Source organism: Manis javanica, chromosome 12 (genome assembly GCF_040802235.1).
Source record: "Manis javanica isolate MJ-LG chromosome 12, MJ_LKY, whole genome shotgun sequence".
Taxonomy (NCBI): domain Eukaryota; kingdom Metazoa; phylum Chordata; class Mammalia; order Pholidota; family Manidae; genus Manis; species Manis javanica.
This window is the reverse complement of record NC_133167.1, coordinates 101,844,407-101,868,766: the sequence shown is the minus strand read 5'-3', so window position 1 is coordinate 101,868,766 and position 24,360 is coordinate 101,844,407. Positions and strand designations below refer to the sequence as shown.

General features: G+C 39.1%; 1 protein-coding gene and 1 long non-coding RNA gene across 3 annotated transcripts in view; one reads left to right on the top strand and one right to left on the bottom strand.

Annotated features, from left to right (window-relative positions):
• Nucleotides 1–22,454, top strand: part of LOC140845246 (uncharacterized) — a 31,618-nt gene extending 9,164 nt beyond the window's left edge. The window contains exons 2-4 of one of the 2 annotated variants that reach the window (XR_012124040.1): nt 13,862–14,053; nt 15,955–16,010; nt 21,795–22,454. This is a non-coding gene — a long non-coding RNA (uncharacterized lncRNA). The other variant, XR_012124039.1, reaches the window with a different exon arrangement.
• Nucleotides 10,450–24,281, bottom strand: RWDD4 (RWD domain containing 4). Its single transcript, XM_036996438.2, has 7 exons — nt 24,002–24,281; nt 21,295–21,375; nt 17,308–17,417; nt 17,072–17,219; nt 15,646–15,763; nt 14,908–14,957; nt 10,450–12,254 (listed from the first exon to the last, which is right to left on the bottom strand). The coding sequence occupies exons 1-7, from the start codon at nt 24,023–24,025 to the stop codon at nt 12,222–12,224; spliced, it is 564 nt and encodes a 187-aa protein (XP_036852333.1). The 5' UTR covers nt 24,026–24,281; the 3' UTR covers nt 10,450–12,221.
• Nucleotides 24,282–24,360: the final 79 nt, after the last annotated feature.

The window sequence follows — 24,360 nt, the reverse complement described above, 5'->3', positions numbered from 1 at the left end:
GGTGTGGGGTTGGGGACCCAGAGCTTCCATGTCCCTTCTCTTATACCACCCTCCCAGCACCAGTGGACAAGCTCATCAAATGTTGTTCAAGATATTTTGTGAGCTGAATCCCCAGCCACCTCCTACCCCTTCCTGGAGCTGGTGGGTGGGGCTAGCTAAACGTTCCAGCCTTCTCATCACTGGGTCCCTCTGGCGACCAGCCCCATCCTGAGGCTCTGCAGGGGCTGCGCCCTAAGTCACCTTCTAGGACAAATGCAGATAGGGTTAAAGGCACTCACTATGAATTACAAAAGAACCTACCTGTGGCTCAGGAAATTCCAAGGCTTTTAAGGGCTCTGTGCCTGGAACCTGGGATGATAACCAGATATATTTCTGACTATGCCACAGATCCAAGGCCTGAAGGCCAGACATCATGACTGCTGATCTGTGTGATTGTTCAAGTTGTCTCCAGTTACTCCGGTTTCCTCATCTGTTAAACAGTGGCGGTAATAATAGAATCTACCTAATAGGTTTGTTGAGAGGTTTAAATGATTAACAAAAATATGTAGCTCAGTACCTGATGCACAGTAAGCAATTTGAAAGTGTCTGATCACTCATTCACTCCCAGGCTCACCTTGTGGTAAGGTAAAATGCTAACTCCTGTGTTACAGGTAAGATTCCAAAGGGCAATCAAGGCTGTCTATTCTGCAAAAGTTTCCGTTCCATACTATTCACAGCAAGTAAGTTTAGTAAGTGTTAGATAGAGGTGAGTTTGATTTGAAGTGTCCTTTATTCTAAATGGGGACTTTAGGGGGCATTGGCTGTGTGTGTGTTTTTCTGTGTGTGTGTTTTTCTGTGTGTGTGTGTGTGTGTGTGTGTGTGTGACACAAGCCCATGACTGACATTTAGAGAGCTCCTCTGGAATGCAAATATTTAGAAAAAGTACATCTAGACTTTCAGTCACACCTATCAGATAAGTTCCAAACCATTGCTCTTGATAAGAATGAAGAAACAAAATATTTCTAAATCAGAAATTGATGACTGATTTTTGGCCAAGATATTTAAAGATATCATGTTCTTGGCTGCTGACAGAATGTCAGTATTTCCATTTTAAAATGTTGATTTAAATCCAGATGCTACAGAGTAGAGTTCACTGTGTTACATTAAAGCCTTTGAATTCAAGCATGCATATGCCCTGATTCCTCCCAGAGTATTGCACGGTTTTTCTTGAAATAGGGATAAAAGCTGTTGATTCAGTAAACTGATCATGATATGACAGCATGCAATAAATCTGGAGACAAACCCAAGCAGGAAAGTCAGGTTGCAGAAACAAATGCGTCTTACACACCCATATGTCTCTCCTGTGCAGCTGTTTTTGGGTGCATACTGCAGTTTACTTTATGAGGACTCACAGAATCTTCCTAATGATCTGTGTGGAATTCGCTCCTTGGTGCCCACAGGGTCCTGTGCCTCCTCCAAGGCCCAGTTCTGGTATTGCCCGGGAAGCTAAAGCACAACTCTGGCGAACACTGCATCTTCCCCTCAGCCAGCCTCTCCATGATGTATTCAGTTGACCCTTGAACAATGCAGAGACTATAAAAGATAATTTTTATCTTTTATTAATAGGTCTACTGGGGAGAACAGCCCTGCACAGTTGAAAATCCATGTATACTTTTTGACTCCCCCAAAACCTGCTAATAGCCTACTGTTGACCAGAAGTTTTCCTGAAAACATAAACAGTCAATTAACACATTTTTATGTTATATCTATTATATACTGTATACTTGCAATAAGGTAAGCTAGAGAAAAATTTTTTTTCAAATTGTTGCAGATCTCAAAAAAAATTTCCAATATTTTTATTGAAAAAAACCTGTGTATAAGTGGACCTGCACAGTTCCAATCTATGCTGTTCAAGGATCAACTGTAATTACTTTCATGTTAGGAGGCTCTGTTACAAACTTTTGAGCTCACAAATAAATTTTTTCTTCCCCAGAAGCATATGTGTTCACTCAAGAAGTGTAAAGCTCAGAGGTTTGTGGAGAAATCAGTCTTTACTCTCTTCTGGGAAAAAGGGAAAATAGTTATGGGGCTTTGATTTTTTTTTCTCCTGTTGTAATGAAAACAACAGAATTAGTATGGCCCCTTTCTCCTTTGGAACTTTGAGAATTTAGGCTTGAGGCCAATGGGCTTCAATCGTGACAGGAGGGCTTTGCCCACTGAGCGCAGCATCGGTTGTAGACTGACTTCATGGTGTATGGCAGGACATAATGCTAATTTTTCCGCAAGATGGTTAGTTCCCAGTGCTTACTCTAATGCATGCTTTCCTCAGACACAGGCGATAACGACAGAAACCAAGTGGCATTTCTGCCCTGCCTTTGAGACTTCACTGCAGCCCTCCCCATGACCCGGATGATTTTGGACTTGCGGCCTCCACAATTGTGTGCGCCAATTCCTTGAAATAAATCTCTCCGTGTACCTATCTCTATACACATCCCATTGGTTCTGTTTCTCTGGAGAACCTAATACAGTGAGTGGTTGGGTGGCCTCCATTTCCTACAGTGCGTGCATGCACCCGCTCTCCGGCGTGCTGTGTGTCACCCACCCTCCGCTGTGTCTCAGGGCAGCCTTCGTCCCCTGCCCCTGATGCCTGGAGTCTGCTGTATCTCCTCTCCCTGGAGGCTGGTCCTCTGGATATGCTGCCATCCTCCCGTGTCTCTCTGCTCCCTGCTCTGATATGCTCTGCCCCTCGGCTAACGTCCTTGTCCTAAATGCCATCAGGCAGTGCTGACACCAGTCCTCTAGGGATGTTAGGCTCACAGCTCCTTCAGGGCCACTATCTCCTCTTCAAGGGCTTTTGAACACATTTCTAAGGGACGCCATTGTTTCTAATTACTTTCAGAGGTGTCCTAAAGACCTCCTTTTTGACAAAAATGAGTACATTTATATTTTCAAATAAATTCTCTAAGACACAGATAAAGGACTCCAGAGTGTGAATTCTCCTCCTTCTCAAGTTATTTTTTGAACTCTCAGGCAGACTTTTAGTCATGTGCCTTAGTTTTGATTTTTGATATTCTAATCCTGATGTCAAATTCACCATCCTTTGTAAATTGAAGCATTAGTTCCTCTATCGGCATCCCAGGGATGTTCCCATTTAATTAAAAACAACAGGGAAAGACATTTCTTTAATAAGTTATTAATCTATCCTTAACCACTTGCATGTATATAGTAGCTCTGGCTGTTAGGAATAAATGACTTTTATCTTCCCTGTTTGCTGGAAAATCCACAAATTACCATTAGCACATGTGAAACACTTTCCTTTTGGGAGTAACACTCCATTCTTTTATACCACCTAATAACTTAGCCTTGACAATGACCCGAGACAAGGGGGAACTGCCAAGTGAGCGTCCTCTTTGCAGATTACACCATCAGTATTTGTCTTTACTTCCCCTAGCTCCTAAAATCTGATGAAAATGATACACAGTATGTTTCTTCAGAGACTAAATCCTTAACAGAGCTGGGAAAGAAGAAAGCATGCAATAGTAAATGAGAATTTGTGGGGGGGGTGTGTGCTGGGGGGCACATTTCTGAAATTCTGAGAGCAAATGGCATCAGATTCATGTAAAAACAGAGAGAGAGACATCACTCAACACGGGGAGGGGAGAGAACTGTTAGCCAGGAAGCCATTCTCCAGAGGGAGCCCCAGGGAAATTCCAGGCTCGGATCTACAGTAGCAAACACACAGACATTAGTTAAAAGACGCGAGATAGAAAGACTATTTGTAGATTGTCCTGCCTCTCTGCCATTTAGCATATACAAAATATTAACACATGCAGAAAAATATATGTACAAGAATGCACCATGCAGCATTGTTTGCAATGGCTAATAATTAGAAATAATCAGTAGGGGAATTAATAAATGAATTGTGGTTTATTCATACTCTGACTTACTATGTTTAAAGAACTGTCATGGAAAGATCCTTAGATTATATTGTTGAATAAAAATTAAACAGCAGTATACAGAAAAATATGGGTTGTACGATCCATTTATATTTTTAAAATCCGCTAGCCCTACATATAAACATATATGCATACATATATGTATGTATACATCCACATGTAAATGCATAGAGAAGGTGTACTAGTTAGGAATGCTTCAGCTGTAAATAACTAGAAAATTGGCCATGGTGGCTTAAACAAAAAGGGGCTTAGATTTCTCACATGACAGCGAGCACAGAGGTGGGCAGTCCAGAGCTGGCGCCGCTGTTTGGTGCGGCCCCAGGACCCAGGCCGTTTCTGTAGTTCTGCTCTGCTGCCCTTAGGGTGCTGGCTGTCATCCTCATGTATGTCGCCTCCTCATCCCAGGATGAGGGCTGCTTGCAACTTCATTTCTGCCTTTCAGGTAGGAAGACAGGTAAGGGTCATAGCTCAAGGTGTCAACCTTTCCCACAAATCCTCAGCTTACATCTTGGTGCCCAGAACCGCATCCCTGCTGCAGCTGGGTGTGGGCTCTCTACTCTAAACATAGCCAGGGCTCTGTTGGCGAGGAGGAGCGGGAAACAGATACGGGGGTCCATACGCCTGTCCCCTGTGGAAAGGAAGTGTAAGTACGAGAGCAGGAGAGTGTCCTCTCTGGGGAACGGAGTACATTTCCTTTCTATCTGACATACTTCTTTGGTTGTTGATCTTAAAATAATTTCAAGCATATGGAAAAGTTTCATAAGTAGTTGAATAAACTTTCCTAGACCTAATCTGAGAGTAAGTTGCTGATGTGATGTGCCATCATCCCTGAATTCTTCAGTTTGTAATTTCTACAAACAAGGTCATCTGAGCAAAACTACCAAGATCAGGTCAGGAAATTAACAATGAAATCTTACTGTCTAATCCACGGATCTCATTCAAGTGCATTTTTTTTTCTATGATCATATGTTGAATTTTCATTGATGGTTTCCTTTGATGACAGATGTTTGGGGGAAAATATAAATTGTTTTTATTAAAATGTATTCTTCAGAGGGTTTGAGCAAAGAATGAGTAGAGTCTGCAGGCTGGAAGCCATGGGCAGAGGTCGGGCACATGCACAGTCTCTTATCTCAGTGCTCCGCGGAGGGACGCCGGGATGGGGGCGAGCTGGACTGCTTCGGCTTTGAACTCCAGGAGGACTCAAGGCCCCCACCCCCACTCCGTTGCTTTCCCTTTTTAGCTAGTAAGCAGAAGCTTGACCTTGCCAACTGGGACACGATGTCTGCTTGGGCAGCAGGCTGTCTGAAATTGGGTGGCAGCTGTCCGGGGAGTTAGTTGTGTGTGGGCCGCCTGTTGCCAGCACCTGTTGACCTTGCATTTGGGCACAGCCCCTCCTGCAGGCCCTGGTCCCATTCATATTGTTGCCAGGCAACCAAAGTCTTCAGGGTCAGGCAACCCTGTTTGTCTTTCCACAGATGTATAGATAATTCATAAATAAAGCATATGTAAGTAAAATTTAGATTGTTGAGGGAACGTACAATAAGGCTTGGTTTTTTTTTGCCTCCCTCCTTTCCATCACTGCCCCCAGATGTTACTGATTTCAAACCACATTTTGGTGATCTGCATGCATGATCCCTGCAAGAAAGAACAGAGGGATCAATATCCCATAAACTGATGCAGAGATGACATTGTCACAAATTAGGGGTAACTTCAGTGGAGCACAGTGATTTTACAGTCTACTGTTTACACATAAATACAACTGTTCACATGGTTTGATTTCAATAACTCCGCAAAATTCTTCAATTGTTTAATCATTTATGGCTTTTCAGTTTAATCATTTACTATTTCTCCTTTAAATTTAAATCCATCCTTTATCAATGCCATAGGAAACCTTCCCTCTAGACCTGTATGTCTAATATGGTAGACACTAGCCACATGTGGTTATAAAAATTAAAATGACAGTGAACTAACTTAAATTAAGATCTTAGTTTCTCAGTCACCCTAGCCATACTTTTCAAATGCTCAATGGCCACATGTGGCTAGTGGCTGCCTTCTTGGGTAATGTAGATACAGAACATTTCCATCATCGCAAAATGTTTTCTTGGACGGTGTTGCTGACCTTCATCTGGAAACAAAATCTTGAATTGTCTGATGTCTGTGGCTTATCAGAAGCCTGTTTAATAGAAGCAGTATTTACAGACTAGTGGAGAGTGCCCATTCCTATGGTTTCTTTGAGTTTCAGGCTTGAATCAAGCAAGACAATTTAATAGTGTTTTTGAATTAGGGTATCTTGGCTCCCTACAAAACTGTTCTCATTGAGCCACATTTTGGGATTTTGTCCAAGAAACCATTAAAAAATAGCCTCATGAATATTGCTGTGCTAGAAAATAAAGGATTGCTCAAGAATGATGGGGCCTGTCAAAAGGACATAGATACCAGTTTGGTGGGATATTAACAGGCCAAATCTGAGAGAAATTCAGCAGCAAAATAAATAATGATAAAATGGATTATAGACTATCCCATCCAACATGGAATTGGGTTCACACTGATGTAAGTAGATTTGAGGAGGAGAATGCAGTACTGTAGAATGCCAATTAATAAATGCAGAGGGAATGACAGAATTATAACATCACCCCTTGGTTATCTTCATAGTCATAGTATCTCAAGCAAGAGTTAGCAGGAGAAAGTATGAGTGAAAGTTGTGTATAGAATAAAGTGTATAATTTCAAAGTATCTCCTTGCAAAATATTACAAAGGTAACAAATAGTAACTTCATAGTGGAGAAACCTGGCAGACAGTAACCTTAACCAGTTTTCAAAGTTGACATCACCAGGACTGGGAGTAACGGCTACCATGTCCTCCTGATGAAACACACTGAGGACACAATACACTTCTGACATATTCCTGCCAAAAATACATGACCTGAAACTAATCATGAGGAAACACTGGACAGACTAAAACCGAGGGACATTCTACACATATCTGGCCCATCCCGTTAAAAGATGTCAAGGTCTTACAGACAAAAAAAGACTCCAGAAGTATCCCAACATAAGAGCAGAGACATGTTAACAAAGCACACATTTGGTCCTAGACTGCCTCCCAGAAGAAAAAATGTCATTTGCTATAAAGGACATGTGAGAAAATGACAAAATCTGAAAGGGTCTGTATGTTCGGGAATAGTAATCTGTCAGTGTAGCTGCTTTATCACTCCAGAGTTCTGTGTCCTGCTTAGGGAAGGTCGTCTCATCCTGGAACTGTACATTTAGGAATCTCCAACGTGTTCTTTTTCCTCGATCGATCTGGACATTACTATGATGTAACATGAGATAGGAATTCCTTTCCTTTTGTTCTCCCTAGGTGGCCCGTAGTGTTAATACCCTTTTTTGAAGAAAGTATTATTTCCTACAGAGTTATCATAAATTCCTGTATATGTTTAGGGTTATTTCTGGACTTTAGGTTATTTCATTGTTGAGAGCAGGTGCCAGCACCTTATCACTTTTATTACTGTTGCTTGAAATATGTTGAACTGGTAGAACTAATGTCACTCTATTACCCTTCTCTTTCAATTCGTTTTTCTGACTTTTCCAGGGTGCTTAGTTTTCCTTAACTTCAGGAGAAACTTATTTCTTTCTTTTAAAAATCTGGCTGAAACTTCACTGAGATTACCTAATATTCATAAAATAGTTTAGGGAGAATTACTGTCATTTATCAATTGATATTTTACACTTGCTCAGGTAAAAAATTTAGGAGTCATTTTTGGTGCATGTCTATTTCTCCCACATGCTTCCACCCGCAAATACTGCTAGCAGATCTTTCAATATGTATCCAGAAATTGGCCACTTCTTACCCATTGGCATGTCCTACTCTCGTTCAAGCCATCATTCTGTTTCACCTACATTTCTGCAATAGCTCCCTTACTGGTCTTCCCACCTTCCCTTTTGCTTCAGTCTATTTTCAACACAGAAGCCACAAAAAAATTGTTCAAACATAAGTCAGATTGCCTCACTCCTCTGTTCAAGACCTCTGTACAATGGAATATTACTCAGCCTTGAGAAGAGGAAAACCTGCTATTTGCAACAACCTGGATGGACCCTGAGGGCATCATGTTAAGTGAAATAAGGCAGACAGACAAAGACAAACTCTGTATGATCTTTCACCTGGAATCTAAAAGAGCCGAACTCAGAAAGTAGCGTAAGTGGCTGCCAGGGGCTGGGGGAAGGGGAAATTGGGGGAGTGGGGATGGTCAAAGGGTACAGACTTCCAGCTGTAAGATGCCTAAGTTCTGGGGATCTGATATAGTGAACAGCATATTGACTATGATAAACAATACTGTATTCTGTACTTGAAAATTGCTAGTAGATCCTAAATGTTCTTAACACACACAAGTATTTGAGTGAGTTGATGGGGGTGTTAGCTAATTATATTGTAATCATTTCACAATAGATAAGTGTTTCAGGTCATCACACCTACACCTTAGACTCACACGATGTTATGTGTCAATTCTGTTTCCATAAATCTGGGGGCAAGCCCTCTCGAGGCTTTCCACCTCACTCACAGTAAAAAACAGCTGGAGCAAAGATCTGAAGGTGACTGTGTTAACTTTGTGACTTTCTGAAGGAAAGGGTCCCGGCCAGAAGCAAGAGCCAGAGCAAAGGCCACAGCCTTCTTATAAAATATGTCCATCTTTTGTATACTCTTGTCAGGGGCTTTCAAATTCTTTTTCACCATTACTCACTTTAAGAAATACATTTTACATACACATGCAAATACACATAAACACCCAAAACTGAACCAAGTTTCATACACAAAAATGCCTTTACAATATGTAGTATACACTGGTATTTTGTTCTCTTCCATTCCATTAGAAAAATTGTGGGTGAGAACCCTGAATTAATTTTTTTCCCTAAAGGATCACAAACTACATTTTAAAACAGTTCACATCCTACATCACCTCATTATTTAGTCACCTAATTGAAAACACTGAAATTCAGTCATGGATTATCATTTGATTCCTTCCAGAGAATGCCTTTTGTCCTGCTTTTATTCTATAGAATGTCAATGGCAAAGCAAAACAAAACAAAAATCTGTTACTATGTAGCCTGATTTTTTAATTAAAAAGAATTTTTTTTATTAAGGTATCATTGATACACAATCCTGTTTTGTGAGGTCTGCTCCGTTCCCCAGGTGTATGCAGTCTGGCGCAGCCTTCTTTCCTGTTGCTCTTTTAGGATTGGTTGTATTAAATTTTCATATTATATGTGGTTTTGGGAGGAGTTCTCTGTCTCACCTCTCACACCGCCATCTTTAATCCCAACGGTGTAGCATGATTTTTAAATTACTTAATTTTCAAAGCTATCACACAGAGCCCTCCGTAAACACTGGCCAAGTCCTTGTCATAACTGTTCTCTTCTCAAACAAGGTCCAGAGTAGGCACATGTATAGGATCAAGCAGAGCTGGTGAATCTTCCAATGAACCTAAAATGTTGGGGGGGCCTGGGAAGAAATGATGTGGCATGACTGAGGTTCAAATGTTACAACCAAGAGAGAAAATTCCCAAAATGCAAGGTTAGGACCACCTTCATTCCACAGGGTATTTACATACTTCAGATTTGCCAAAGTACACTTTGCAAACAATACTCACCTTCATCTGTAACTTCAATTTCAATTATTTTATTTTTTGAGAGATTCTATTTCGTTCTTTACCAAACCTGCTTGATGATGTTTAATAGTTTCTTATTCCTTACTCAGTTTCCTCTTTGTAAGAGGAAATTAAGAGTCTGTGTAATACAAATATATCCTTGAGGTTCCTACTGCCCGTTTCTCTTCCGCAGGCTCTCACACTGCTTTGCTTCCCTGTGTTGTGGTTTTTGACCATGAGCACATGTTCCAAGCACTGTCTGGAGTTTCTTTGGAGGTCTGGGTTCAAAATAGGTTCTTTCAGAATGAATTTGTGATCATTTCTACCAGTTGCCCACAGGCTCTACCCACTTGGTACCACTTTAAATTAAAATCTTGGCTTGAGGGTTTTTATAGATCGTCCATATGGGGAGGAATTTGCATAGAAATCCAAGTGTGAGGTAACTTGTTACAGTTGTCAAGCAAGTGTATGTATGTATATTTACACTTACCCCTCCATCTAGAACCTGGACAGGAACTTTGTCCTTAGGGTCCCTGCTCAGCGTGTTTGTGTTTGTGTGTGTGCGTGCACTTTGCCCTCAGGGTCCCCACGCAGTGTGTGTGTGTGTGCATGTGCTGTGACTCCTAATTCTGGGATGATCCTAGACTTCATCTCCTGTCTTCTGGGACTCCTTAACCTCATGGTCCCAACTTTCATTCCATTTTTTAGATCTTGGGTATTCCTTACCTTCTTGTCAGCTCAGTTTAAATATTTTTAATCCAACATTTTGAACAATTCCTAATAGGAGGGCACATCTTGTGCCTTAAGTCTATGCAGATTCATAAAATCAACAATTCCCTCTCAAGCACTTTGAAATCATGCAGAAAGATCACTGTGTGCAAGTCAGATTTTATTGCTTATTAATATGTCATTCCATACAATTTTAAGTAAACAGACTGAGAAAATATACTGGGAGTATTAAACAGATGATGGCAATATAGATGAGATTGTTCAAGTGTTTTACATAAGTCGTAAGAGGCACCACTGCCATCACCCCCCAATATTTGTACATTTGATATAAAAAGTGAAAACAGTTCATTGGCATTGAACTAGCATTATTCTTTGTAATCTATGAATCACAATAGCCTGAACAATTTCGGAATCTTCAGAACAAAACAAAGTTATTTTTTTCCACTAACAGATGTAGCGATTTAACAAAACCAGGCAAACAAATCAACACAACAGAAACTACACACCCAATCCCCAAAGTTGGCATATTCCAGTGGTTCTAAATTTTCATGTTTCTACCACATTAATTCAAGAAGTCAAACGTAGTTCAGCTTTTGAATGAGATTAAACTTCTTCACCATAACTATAACTTACTTTATAATTCAAACGATTACTGAAGCCAATGTTAACCCAGTAAAAACCGTGGATAAACTTACATTGCTCTTATGCTAAGGAAACTGCTTTCAAAATTAATTATTCTTTAAAACCTCAGCCCATCACTGCCGAGGTCTGACTCAAGAAACCAGCATCTGCCTTCCAGACACACACACAGCAGTAGTAGTTCTAAGTGTTTTTAAAGCTGGGCAGCATATACAGAATCACTGTCACTTGCACATACACATCAATAACTTTCTGGTAAAACAATACTAATAGCTTCCCTTATCAATGTTTAAAAAAAAAATCAAGCATGTACTACCACTCAGTACTTGAAAGACCTTTATGTCTATTATTACAAAGATATTCAGGCTGAGAAACACATTTGGTACATGAAAAGAAACAAGATTTGAAATGTGGTTTTAATATTAAGCCATTTAGAAGAAGACCTCAGGTACCAAACAACTAAAAAGAGACAACAGTGGATAAATAGGAATTTATTAAAACCACTGTCACAACAATACAAAAATTAAACATTAAGGCATCTTTTACTCCCATCCTGGTATATGCAGAAGAGAGAAATGGGAACCAGCACTTCTATAAAAATGCTTTCTAATGTATTTGGCAGATTTGGTCTTACATTCTCCTATTCCACATACCATTCAAAGCTCCTGATAAACATTGTGACCCAAACCAAGAGAAAAGTATAAACAGATACTCATTTATTAAGAAGTTCACCCTTGAAAAATAAACTAAAAAGAATATTATATGTAAAATCCAAATACCAATATTTAAATTTCTCTGAAACAATTTATACTTCAGCAATTAAGAGAAAGAAAAGGTGAAACTTTTACTAAGATGAGAAGCCTATTGATATGGATCACGGCATGGAATAATCGTTCACCCAGTGTTCTGCTCCACTGGGGTAGGCGCTTGAAATGGGCTTCACACTCCTTTAAGAAAATATCACAGCCACTAGAATAAGGTCATATAAATTAACACTGATTATTTATTATTCTCAATGTTTGTCCATTTATAAAGTTCAACTGCTTCATAAAGTATACTGAACAGTAACATTTTCACCTTTTATTAAGGCAAGTTTGTAAAAATAATTTAATACGACCAGATCTCTTAATGAACTTTCAGCTTCAAATGTTTTTTATGTAAGAAACATACAAAAAAAAATCTGTTTTATAAAATGCTACCTCAATAGAAGAAAGTAATGAAAGATTTTGAACCAGGTTACTTTTTGAAGGATGTTCTCGCCTTGTCTCAAACTCCAAGCACTATTCATCATCTTTTGAGCCAGTTTTGCTTAACTATAAAAAACAGAAAAGAAATATTTAAAATGTTTAAGCTGTCGTATTATTTCAGTTCATTATTTCCACTTGATATCAAATGTAAACGTTTATAGTTAATATAACAACAGGCAAGAAGGTTCAAGTAATTTCCACCACCTACAGTTTTCCCCTACGTAACTACTCTTTAGCTTCAGGCTCAGCTACTTTACACAGGATTCTTTAAAAATTCAACCTTAACAGAAAAAGAGGGAAAAATTACTGAAAGTTTTCCAAGAAATAAATCAGGACAAGAGTATATAAAAGATGCCATTTATAAAATGAATGATATTCTTCTGTTTTTGTTTTCTATTATAAAAAATTCTTTAAAAAGTTTTTTAAATTGTAAAAAAGTACACAAGATTTATCATCATAACCGGTTTTGAAAATGTGATGAAAATCTTAAGTTGCAGTTTTTAACCTACAACAGGAGTTGGCAAACTGGGAGGGGAGGGCTGGGGGAAGGATAAAAATCCCCAAAGAATATGGAGGCAATTCTGACCAGCATAAAGACCCAGCCACTAAGAAATCCCCATCAAACCCAAACCACAGGAACCACAGAGAATGGCGGAAGCTGTTTTGAAAAGGAGACACTGAAAGGGTAGCAATTCTCTCAAACATCTTGGCCGGAGGACCTCTTCCTATTTTTAAACATTGAGGATCCTTAGGAACTTTTATTTTTTTTCCCACGCAGGAGATTTTATTATCTGAAAGAGAAAATGGCTGCCCCCGGGGAGGGAGCAGCCTCCTTAGGAACTTTTTTTAAAAAAGTGTAGGTTATATCTACTGTATTGGAAATTAAAACTGAGAAATTTAGTTCATGTAAACATAACAATGAATCCTTTAAATGATAACATTTTAAAAACGAAAACCACATTTTCTCAAACAAAACTTAATGTGAAGAGTAGTGATATTTTATATTTTTGCAAATCTATTATCTAGCTCAATACAAGACAGCTGGGTTTTTACAAATCTGCTTCTACACTAAGGCAGGTGGAAGACAGCTAACAAGAACACAGTGCAAATACTAAAAACAAACGGAGTTAATATAAAAATGCATGTACTTAGATCCTAAACCTACTTGGTACCTTATAAAATTCTGGAAAACCCAAGAATATAAAAGCACACATTCTCTTAGAAGAGTATTAACAATGGCATCATCACACTTGCGGCAAACACCACAGTACACGTGTGAGAGAACAGTGAAAGAGGCAAACAACACCTTAGTATTACGATGCAAATACTATATTCCTGGCAGACCCCCTGAGAGGGCCTTGAGGTCTTCCCGGGAGTCCAAAGACCACACTGGAAACCAGTAGCTTAGGGTAATGGATTTGGACTCCAAACATTCTCTAGGCGGTAACTTCCTTAAAAACATCTTATCCTATCTCCCAAGATGACTGGATTGTTTCAATTTTACTTCCTTTTATAGGTTGAAATTCTAACTTATATTAACAAGAACTCTCCTAAAAACAAAAAAGCTTCTGCATCTCGGGGAGGGGCGCTGTCTCCCAGAGGTGACCCATGTCGCTTCCTTCCGTCAACTGCAACCTGCTGCCCTGAAAAGACGCGTCCTCATTGTGCTTTAGGGAACAGCTCATTCTGCAGCACGGAGCGTTTTAAGGAGGGAACAGACTGGGCTGGTGAGATACACATGAGTACCCCAGGGGCAACATGAAGTGACCACCTAGCCTCTGCACGGGGGGCCTGAGTGAATGACAGCCCGCCAGAGAAGCCCCACCCACACGGACATCTTGAATACGGACATCTTGCCCAGGAAGGTGAGAATACATACTGTCTTCCTTTATCCTAACTGCAATTGCGGCTCATGGCTCCCTATTGCCAAGTAATATTATTGTACTAGATTCTAGAAGCACAAAGAATATTTTAAACAGTTTCTATAGAAAAGGTATCTCATGGCCCAAACAGCTGATTTTAAAATAAACTTTAAGAATATACTGCTTGTAAATTACCCATATTTGTAAGTCCTCACTAAAATCCTAATCTCTGACTAGCCTTGGATCATATTAACTACTTCTCACTAGAATAGTGGCACTAATTGGCATGTAAAACTCATTTCATCAAGTCTTACAAAGAGAATAGACTTACTGTATTAAGTATCTGTTTAATATATTTAAAACTACAAATAATGCAAGAATATTGAGAGAAGTTGGCAAAAAAATTTTAAATGGAAAACAATTTTAAGCAATGAAACCAGGAAATCTTTGTTGGCACTGTAGAGAACTACATCTAGGGTTTGCCTTAAAAAAATAATTTCTACTAAGAAATCAAAGCAATTCTTTTCTGTGACTTGTTTTTTCAGTTTCAAATGATTGCTAATTTTTAGTCATATTTAAGTATGTCCATTTTTAAGACTTAACATATGTTAACAGTTATGCTTTATAGAAGTATGATAACTTCTATAGATTTTCCATTATTTAAAAAGATCTAAAACTGAGGATATAAGAAAGACAAGAATGTGAAGGATATTTCAAAAATACTTACATGCTGAATGTAAAAAATAGATATCCAGTGAAATCCAAAGGTTGAGGGGGAGAAAATGGGAGATATAAATTTGATTAATTGATGGCAATAATTATAACAAGTTTCTGAAGACCAGAATATAAATATATACCTTTACCACATCAACCCAGTTCCATCCTCGAGGAAGTTCTCCTTTATGATCTAGAGGATAAAAACAGTGTTTCTAAGAGCAGTCTGTATAAGATTTTATTACTATTCCACACAATAGTAAAATTTTAAATCACAGTTATTAAGTCAGAAAATCATTATCGTGAGTTGAAAGCACTGTTCCCCTGGGGACACGTGGAGTATTTCAGGTGTACCCTGTTTTCACATTTACCCTATTTTCATTCAAGACAAAACCGTGTATTAAGGAAAAAATATTGGAGGTGAGCCGGTAATGCCAGGAAGAAAAGCTAATCAATTTATTAGTTTCATGCACTTGTACAATTCGACTGCTTTCTAAGGTAAAATTGAAAAAATATTTCAATAATACACATTATCTCTCATTGAGATAATCAAATAGGAAAATTCCAAACATGTCACAAAGGACACAAGTAGGATACACTTGTGTATATACACTATTCTAATGTTTCTCAATCTCATGACTCATTTATAGTTATTTTGCCACTCAGTTACCATCTTATCCAATGGTTCTCTCTCTTGTGGTAAAGAAGTAGTAAATACTTTCAGAACACATCTGTGAGGTAAGACAGTCTGTGATCCAAATGTTCCCAGAATAAAGAATAGAGCACTAATCTCCTGAATTGAAATAAACTTATTAAGCACCCATATCTCAGTAAAATGCAACCCATTTATCTGTGTTATTAAAAAAAAAATCAACACAAACCTGTTTTGTCTGCCAGCTTACGTTTCTGGGCTTTTGAAAGTTGTTCTTTCTTGTCTTTTTTCTTACTTGATGGGGCTCTATTAGGAGTTTCAACAGAGATGATATTGCTTATGGGTGTCTAGGAAAAAAAAAAGATTCCTAAACTCATGCCTTAAAACCTACTGAATTACATTAAATATGGCTACATCCTGAAATGAGTTGATAATCTTTAGACTTGTGAAGTAAAAGAATCCAATATTATTATGTTCATTTGCTACATCAGCACATTGGTTTCAGTCAAAGGACACAATATTAATTTGTTATAACCAGGTCTCTGAGAAAGAAGATCTGGTACCAGCATTATGTTGAAGCTTTGAAGTTCTAAGGTAATTTTACAATTCAGTTAATTTGCTATTATTTGGAAATTTAAATATGTCTTCAGAAAAATCCCATGTGCCCACCTAAGACATCCTGGTTCCCTGAAGAAATGGACATCTTCATGAATGAAGGAAAGTATTTTGATTTGGGTTCATGCAGACTGAGTTTATGACAGATAAAATTTAAAAGGGGCCAGGCTTTGCTCTGAATGTTGGACATATGTTACTTATTTGAGCATTACTACAATCTTGTGAGATAGACACTATTAGAATCCCCATTTTACGGATGAAGAAACTGAGCACAGCAAAATTAAGAAACTTGCTCAAAGTCACAAAGGAAGCAGCCCAGGGAGGATTATCAGGGCCGGGCAGTGTGGCCCATAGTCCAGGAGCTCCGCTACCACCCTCCGCTGTTTCTCCCGCTGCCTCCCAGTGTTTGGCTGTGTCCTCTCAGGAACGTGGAAGCCAGAACTGCCCAGGCAGATGACAGAGCCTTTGCGTCCAACAGCGTACAGCTTGGTTCACAAGACAAAACTCAACTGATACTGAGTGCTGACAGCCTTAGCGCATGGCTTGGTGCAGGTGTTGAAAGATAATTATTTCCTAAAATGATTCTAGAAATCAAATAATTGTTTTTCCAATTTAATAGTTCTCCTTAAACTCTACCACCCTCAAACTAAACTGTGGCAAGACTATTTACACCTAAATAAGCCTGATGGAGAAAGTAATTTCATATGTATTTTAGCTCTACAGGAGAAATCCTCTCTCTGAGCTTTATGAAGACATTAAGTAAATTTGAAAAAATATTTGGTTCAACAATATCTGTTTTGGTGGGCCCATGAAATATTCTAGTCCTATATGAAGGATGAAATCTAAATATGGTTTGATTTTTAAAGTTAAATAGACACTAAGAAATCTGAAATCCATTGTTCTTATTTAACTCAGATGTTAACTCTCATTTTAAATCTAATACAAAGTCTTCCAATTTCTAAAATAATAGTACAAATTAATCACTAGCAGAGTAAAACCAAAACAACAAAAAGTATGGCGAGAACTGACCACATGCTCACCACAGAATTAATGGGATGGTGATTCTCCATGAACTGCTCTTTATTGTCCTTGGCATATTCAAACAAAGTGTAAGTCATGGCGGTCCCGAGGTTGACTTCCACTGCCTCCTGTAACCTGGCTAATATGCTCTGCTTTACAGCTGATGATCTACAATGCACAAGAAATATATTGCTAAGAGAAAGGAAAAGAGAGTGTAAAAAAAATTTTTTTTAAAACAAAATGAAACACTACTCACATGGTGTTGTTAAAAAAAGCATTCATAGATATAACTGGAGGTGTCTGGGGATATGTTTCTGTCCAGGAAATCTCTATTAAGAAGGCTTTGGGATCACCATTTTCACCTATCTGAAGAAAAGGGAAATCTTAGGCTTGTAAAGTGACGCAAAGGCAGAATTTTAAAATGATGAATTGCTTTTCCAGTGGTCATGATCAGATCAGAAATGCCATCTTTTGAAAAGTTCAGGGATACAGCTAAGACTCAGCAGGAGAGGGCAGTGTAAATAGGCAGACTTTTTAACTCATTCCTAGTCTGTTTTAACAGGTTTAGATGATGTCCATGGCCAATTTCCCTGACCTGCCTCCAGCTTTCTCTAGTACCAAGATTGTCTTACATTTTTTTGTTTCATCAAAGCTTTCTGAGAACAAAGATAAAACATCAATTGTGGGGAGCAGGAAGAGAATGGACAAGAATAATAACCCACAAACTTGAAACACCTCATCTTTGTCTTATGTTTTCCAGTTGCTAAATCATAAGTGGTATTAAGAACAAGTAAATTGATATGAATTAACACAATCCCAAGAGACTAGAAAATGAAGTGAGAATTTAGAGTAAAAAGAGGCAAAGAGAGAAAGAAAGGGAATGCCTTAGGCAGGACAGCAACTCCTGGATAATTTTTTCTAGTTACTTACTTTTAATTGAGGTAGAGTTGACATACATTATATTAGTTTTGGGTGTACAACATAATTTGATATTTGTATTACATATTGTGAAATAACCACCACAATAATTCTTGTTAACATTTGTCACCATATATAGTTACAAAATATTTTTTCTTGTGATGAGAACTTTTAAGATCTACTCTTAGCAACCTTCCAGGATGCAGTGCAGTGTTATTAAATAGTTGCCATGCTCAGGACTTACTTTATAACCGGAAGTCTGTACACCTTTTGTTCCCCTTTCGCCTGAATAATTTAAAGATGTCTTTTCAATTTCTTTTGCTCTCCTCCCCAACTTTTATTTTGAAAGATTTTAATCTTACAGAGAAACTGAACACTAATTGGCATGCATTTTATCCGCCACATGCCTTTTACTCCATTTATTTTCTCTTTCCTCCTTTCTGCTACACAATCAACCCTCCTGCCCCAATGTGTATGACTTTTCTTCTTTGTTTTTTGTTGAACCATTTGATAGTAAATTGCAGACATCATGAAATATCCTCAAATATTTATAGGTAAAGTATTCTAAGAATAAGGATATTGTCCTTTATGACCACAATACTGTTATCACACCCAAGAAATTCGATATTGATACAAAAATATTATCTAATTCATAATCCATATTTAAAGTTCTCCAATCTTACTGAAGTGCCCTTTAATAAACCACCTCCTCAACCCACAAATCTGTAATTGACTGAGGACCATGGATTACATTTGCTTGTTAAATCTCTTTATGCTGCTTTAATTTGAATATCCAGCCCTCTTCCCCATGTTTTAAGTGCTTTTTCTGAAAAAGAATCTAGTCCAGTTTTCTTGTACAATATGCTGTGATCAGGACTTCTGACTGCTTTCTCTGTTCATATTCGGACTAAACGGTTTTGGTAAGGATACTACATAGGTTTGTGGGATATTCCCTAAGCCTCATATAAGGAGGCACATAAGATCTTCTGGAATCATCACTAACGATATTAAGCTTGATCCCTTGGTTAAGGTGATACTCTCCAGATCTCTTCAGTATAAAGGTATCTTCCTTATTAAGTAATTAAGAAGTTATCTGTGGGGCGATACTACAAAGCCTAGTGAATATCTTTTTTCTATACAACTTTTCACCCAAAGGGTTTAGCATCCATTAGTGATCCTTGCCTGAAACAATCCTCATACTGGTGGTGGCAACATGGTGATTTTTCTAATAAAACTATGGGATAATTCATGAATCAGCATTTCATCCTTATACAGGGCTACTTACAAATTTGCTTTTTTTTAAATACTTATTTTCAAATTTTCAAACAATAACAGGATTTTATAAGTTTTCACCCCAAATTTTTAAGTGATTCACCCTTATTTTCTGAGCAGTAATTTTGTATTCCTATCCTCTCACCCTTGATATATACCCTGTACCAATATAAGATGAGGCTTAGAAATTTATGTCAAACTTAAGGATCTGTTGACATACCTATATGAGTTGACTACCTGCATAATGGACATAATCAGTTTATGCTCGTGTTTTATCTATCTATCTATCTATCTATCTATCTATCTATCTATCTATCTATCTATGTATCTATTTATATTAAGGTATCACTGATATACAATTGTAAGAAGGTTTCACATGAGCAACATTGTGGTTACAACATTCAACCATATAATCAAGCCCCCCCTACACACCCCATTGCTTTATGCATAAAGTCCTTACTTAAGGTGCGTGTAGAACCTGCTACGTGCTTTACACTCACTGCACTAGGTACTGGAGACACTGTTTTAAGGGGAGACAGACAGGTAACTCACTCAACTGCAGTATGATTAAAAGTTCAGGAATGACAAAATATGAAGAGATGGAGAATGGTCAATTCTGCTTTGAAGTTGGGGGAAGATAGGAGACATGGCCCAAATATGCCATAGAGGAGGCCTGAGTTAGACATTAAAGAAGATGTTGGATGAGAGATGAGGGACGAGCAAATGGTGTGTCCACAGAGCATTAAAAGAACACGGAGAACCAGTTAGCAGGCTGTTAAGTCTAGTGCATGGCAGTGGCTGGGAAAGTTTGGAGAGGTAATTTGAATCAAACAGAAAGGCCTTGAGTGTCAAGCTAAGGAATTTAGTCCTCATTCTATAAGAGAAACCCACGGAGAAACCTCTTCAAACAGAGGAATGGGATAACAAATCAGGTGCGTTATGGAGCTAACCAGTAGTCTACGGGACTGATGGTGAGGTGTTGGGGAAGGCTGATTAAAGAGCTGAAAATGGGGAGTCCCCTTTCATTCATGGGTTATGTAACAGTGTCTGTCCATAGCGCACACACGTCCTACAGCATTCTGTGTACTGTGCTTAATAAATACCTGCTATTGTTAACACATTTAGGAAAGAACAGGGGAATTCGCACTCTGCCAGTTGCTAAGTGGTTGGCAAATCTGGGGAGGGAGCTGGATTCAAATAGAAGGTCCTAGGATTTAACTCCACTGTTAACTATGGCCACTAAAAGTGTCTTGTTACACACATGGAGCGGTGTAAGGCCTGCTGAGCTTATTAAGGGAAGAGCTGAGTAGAGCCAGAGGGTCTCTAAAGGAATTAACTACAAAGAACTTACTTTCTATGACAGTCTACAATAATCACAGATAAGGATGATTCACATACAATTTATTTTATGTGGTGACAAGGCTCATAACAATAAAGCTTTTACAAAAGAACTTTCCCCTACCACTTATTACCATTTGGATAAATAGTTTATATTATTTATTTCTGAAGTAAAACAACTGGCATTGTTTTATGTTGATAACAGAGTTATGATCAATTTCCATTTTATTTTAAAGAAAAACTGACATTTCACATATATAAAAGATGGTCACACATACTGATATCAAATTAAGAAAATATCAACTTCTCTTAATTATATTATAGGTAGTAAAAAGAATATTAGACTTGGAATACAAACCTGGATTTGAATCCTAATATTTATCAATACCACTGTGGGAGCTTAAGATTCTAGACTGAGAGAAGTTATATTTAAGATGAGAAGGTGTCTCATATAATTTCCAAGGTTTCTTCCATTTTCAATGTTTTATGATTCTGTTAAAATTAAACACCTTAGTTTTTAAAAGTTTCTGAGTTAAGTTTTCAAAAGTTAAAAATAATTGATGTCATGGTGACTGGTTTTCATTTAAATGATTCAGAAAATTCAAAGACATAATACATTTAAACCACTACCTTTAAAAAACAAAAGCAGCATTTTTAGCAACCTGTAGTCTTTTCTAGCAAAGTAGTAGATGCTCTTATTCATGCCATGTCTTACCCTGTATTGAAACGAAACTGGACTTAATTCCCGGAAACTTTCATCTCCTTCATAAATTGAACGTAATGCTTCTAGTTCCATCTGAAAGAAATGAATCAAATTAGTTTTGTTTAATGGTATAAATGGATTAGAAATAGAGGGTCTTCATTTTCTGATTCAAGCCACGCAACTATGTAAAAGTGGGCTAGCCACATGGCCTTTGAGATTTGTAATGTACATACCCATACTATACATCATAGTAGTAATGCCAATACTTAGTGTAAAACTGTGTGCCAGGCATTTTACAGTGTTTTATCTGACTTAATTCTCATATCAATCTTGTGAAGATTTTGTTTTCTCCTTCCTACCAGGGAGGAAAATAAGATGAAGTTTAAAGCAACGCCAGAGCATGTGTCCTTCATCACTGTGTTAAAGAGCATTAAACTTATAGATAAGAAATATGTAGCATGATAATTCTCCATTATTTACATGTATTACTTATATTTGTAATCCTTCCACAGATTGGTAACAGACCTTGACAAGACACTCAAGGACAATAAAAAGAACTTTAAAAAGGTAGACAATATATGATAGAAAAAGGTTGACAAGTATGTACCCATGTTGGGAAAAAGGACTACAAGAGAGCATGTACCTAGGAATCCTGTTTGGAAATATTTCTTAGAACACTGTGTACTTACAAATGAGAAGACTCAACCACTATTCAATTACTAACAATTACCTGAGAAGTGACGCAAAGGCTGCACTTGGGTACATATTTTCATTTTCAAAAAGATGCATGTCATGAATTCTACAAACTAAAGATGGGTGAGTTTGATCTACATGGACATTTTAGAACAGATTATTAAAGAAAAAGTTTGTGAGGACCTAGAGAGTGAGGAGTAATCCCTAAGGCTTAGCAAGCATGTGAAAAACAAGGCCTATGTAAACAACCCTTCTCAGAGAGGGTAGCTGGACTGGTACCTTAGGAAAAGGCACAAACGGTCTACCCAGATTTCAGCAAGGCCCCACAGCTTTGTCTTGCTACTTTGACAGAAAAAAAGAGAGGCGTTCAAACTGGATTCCAGAATAATTTGAGAAGATAACATGGGAACAAACTTACTCAAAATAAAGTGCTGCTCCTGTCCTTAATTCTTTCCCATATTTTCCTTAGTGACTTGGACAGGAACCAAGATTGACACAAGCTTATCAAATTTATGGGTGACAATTTGATGGGAAAGTGAATCGTGCTAGTGGCAGAATAAGACTGATTCAAAGTCCTTGAAAACTAATCTAACAAGATGAAACTGTGTAGGGTAAGTAGAAGACCTCGTCCTAAACACAAGAAGAGGATAAAAGACAACCTTGTACAAAGCACCAAGGGGATTTTGGTTGACAGTAAATCTAACTGTAGAAAACTGTGAAGCCACAATTTAAAATCAGGACCTAAATAACTTTATAATCTGTCCACAGACACATGATTCCAAAGAGTGAAGGAAGTAAAAAAAATGGACATATAGAGAAAAGCCGTAAGGAATCATTTAGTATGATGTTTGAAAGGCTGGACAGAAACATTTTCAAAAATCTGAAAACCAGCCATGTGGAAGAAAAATGGAATTTTATTGTTAAAATGGAAGATTCCCTGGGCCCCACCACAAGAATTCTGATTCAGTAAATCTGAAGTACAGTGAAAGCATCGTTTTTCTAACCACTACCAAATAGTTCTAAGGCAGTGGTCCATGGGCCAAAACGAGAAGCACTGCACTATCTGCTCCATGCTTCACAGTAGGTTCACGCCTTGGTCTAGAAACTCACCTGGCAAGAATGTTTTAGAAGGGATTCAGGTATCAACTAGCTTTAGCACTTTGGGTTCTTTAAAGGAAACTTCCAATCCAGAGATTCTATTATGTCTATTGTGTAAAAGTGCTAACTTTCAAGCATTATATTCTGAATAAAGTGAACTAAGGAGACTAGGATTCTAGTCCTGATTGTACCGCTTGTTCACTGTGCAGCCCTGGGGCAATCCCTTGTCTTTGCAGAGTCTTTTCATAAATACGTTAGGAAATTGGAAGGCGCCCCTAGAGATGACCTGCAGCATCCCTGCTAACTCTAATCATGTGACTCTTTGACAAAGTGGCATTTCACGTTAAAACATCTGAGCCATAATTACGCGATTTAGGCGGCACATGTATGCTTAAGATAGACTTCGTATCCACTGGACAGCTATCAGGTGGAGGAATGATTTCCACCAAACAATATGGCCAGAAACCGGAGACACTAATGTCATTATTTTCCTCCGCCAGAAATGTAACTATTTCAATGAACTCGCTCCCTAGCAGCCAGTAAAATTTAAAACTTGAGATCAGATTCCAAATGGTATAGCACAGCACACAGGCGCTAAACAATACACAAGATTTAAGGCGAGCCAGGTGCACAGTCTCGTGCCAAGGAGACTCACCCTTGCTTTTAGGGAGACGTGGGACGACCCGGGTTTGCAGAACTGAAAGCTGCGAGGGCCGGGGAGGCAGGGGCGGACCCCTACCCATTCAGGCGGTGCCTGGCCCCTCCTCGTACGGCCCGGGTGAAGCTGGGGCGCCCTTGCCAGGCTGTCCGCTGTGACGGCGAGGGCACGTGCTGGGCGGCAGGTCCGGGCCTCGGGGGACCGGCCGCCCGCCCTCCGCGCTGGGCATCGCGCCACCGCGGGGAGAGGGGCGTCCGGCTGGGGACTCACCTCCTGGTCCTCGTTGGCACTCATCGCGCCGGTCGGGGGGTGCCACCCGGGCGTACGGCGTTCGTGACAACGAAGAGAAAGCGACAGCTGCGGCCCCGAGGCCGGGGCGTCCCCCTTCAGCGCCCTCGGCTGCAGGAGGCGCACCCTTAGCCCCGGAGGCCGAGTCACGCGCGCCCCAGCCCTCCCGCAGCGTGAGGTCGCCGCCTGGGGTCTGTGCGCGAGGCAGCGGCAGGTGGGGAACCCGGGGGTCCGGGAGCGCAGCCGGAGGGAGACTGGCAGACGCCCCGCCCCCTCCCCTTCTCGCGTCTCCTATTGGCTTCTCCCCTCTCCGCCCCCCGCTCCTTCTCTAGGAAGCGGAG

Excerpts from the sequence above, each read along its gene's own strand:
- RWDD4 (XM_036996438.2), bottom strand. The coding sequence starts at position 24,025 with ATGAGTGCCAACGAGGACCAGGAG. Across the intron at positions 14,958-15,645 it reads TAAGCTGGCAGACAAAACAG|ATCATAAAGGAGAACTTCCT; the intron begins GTTTGTGTTGAT and ends TTTATCCTCTAG. Across the intron at positions 12,255-14,907 it reads ACTGGGTTGATGTGGTAAAG|TTAAGCAAAACTGGCTCAAA; the intron begins GTATATATTTAT and ends TGTTTTTTATAG.